The sequence below is a fragment of the Myotis davidii genome, unplaced genomic scaffold, assembly GCF_000327345.1.
Source record: "Myotis davidii unplaced genomic scaffold, ASM32734v1 scaffold72, whole genome shotgun sequence".
Lineage (NCBI taxonomy): Eukaryota > Metazoa > Chordata > Mammalia > Chiroptera > Vespertilionidae > Myotis > Myotis davidii.
Window position 1 is genome coordinate 6741292 of NW_006284618.1, and position 293 is coordinate 6741584.

A 293-nucleotide genomic window follows, 5' to 3' on the forward strand; every position below is an offset into this window, starting at 1 on the left:
AGCCACGGAGAGGGGTGTCCGAGCAGGTCGCCCAGAGTGGAGACGGGTGTGATGTTGGCTGTTGATCGCCAGGATTTACCCAGAGACGCTGGGCGTGCCATGCCGGAGCGGGGTGTGGCGATGAGGGGAGTTCGGAGGGGGGCGGGCGGCTCAGAAACCCAGAAACTGGCCTCTGTCCAGTCTGTCCTGGTTGGTCACGAGCCTTGTCCTTCCAGGGTGCCCGCCCCTTGGCCTGGAAACCTTAAAAATCACCGACTTCCAGCTCCACGCGTCCACCGTGAAGCGCTATGGCC

The 293-nt window shown here is 63.5% G+C and overlaps 1 protein-coding gene across 1 annotated transcript in view; it reads left to right on the top strand.

Annotated features, from left to right (window-relative positions):
• The window catches only part of CPXM2 (carboxypeptidase X (M14 family), member 2), an 84219-nt gene that overhangs the window by 49777 nt on the left and 34149 nt on the right, over positions 1 to 293 (top strand). Inside the window, exon 5 of the mRNA XM_006754990.1 lies at positions 216 to 290. Coding sequence (XP_006755053.1) covers positions 216 to 290 — 75 coding nt within the window. The remainder of the gene's footprint in view (positions 1 to 215; positions 291 to 293) is intronic.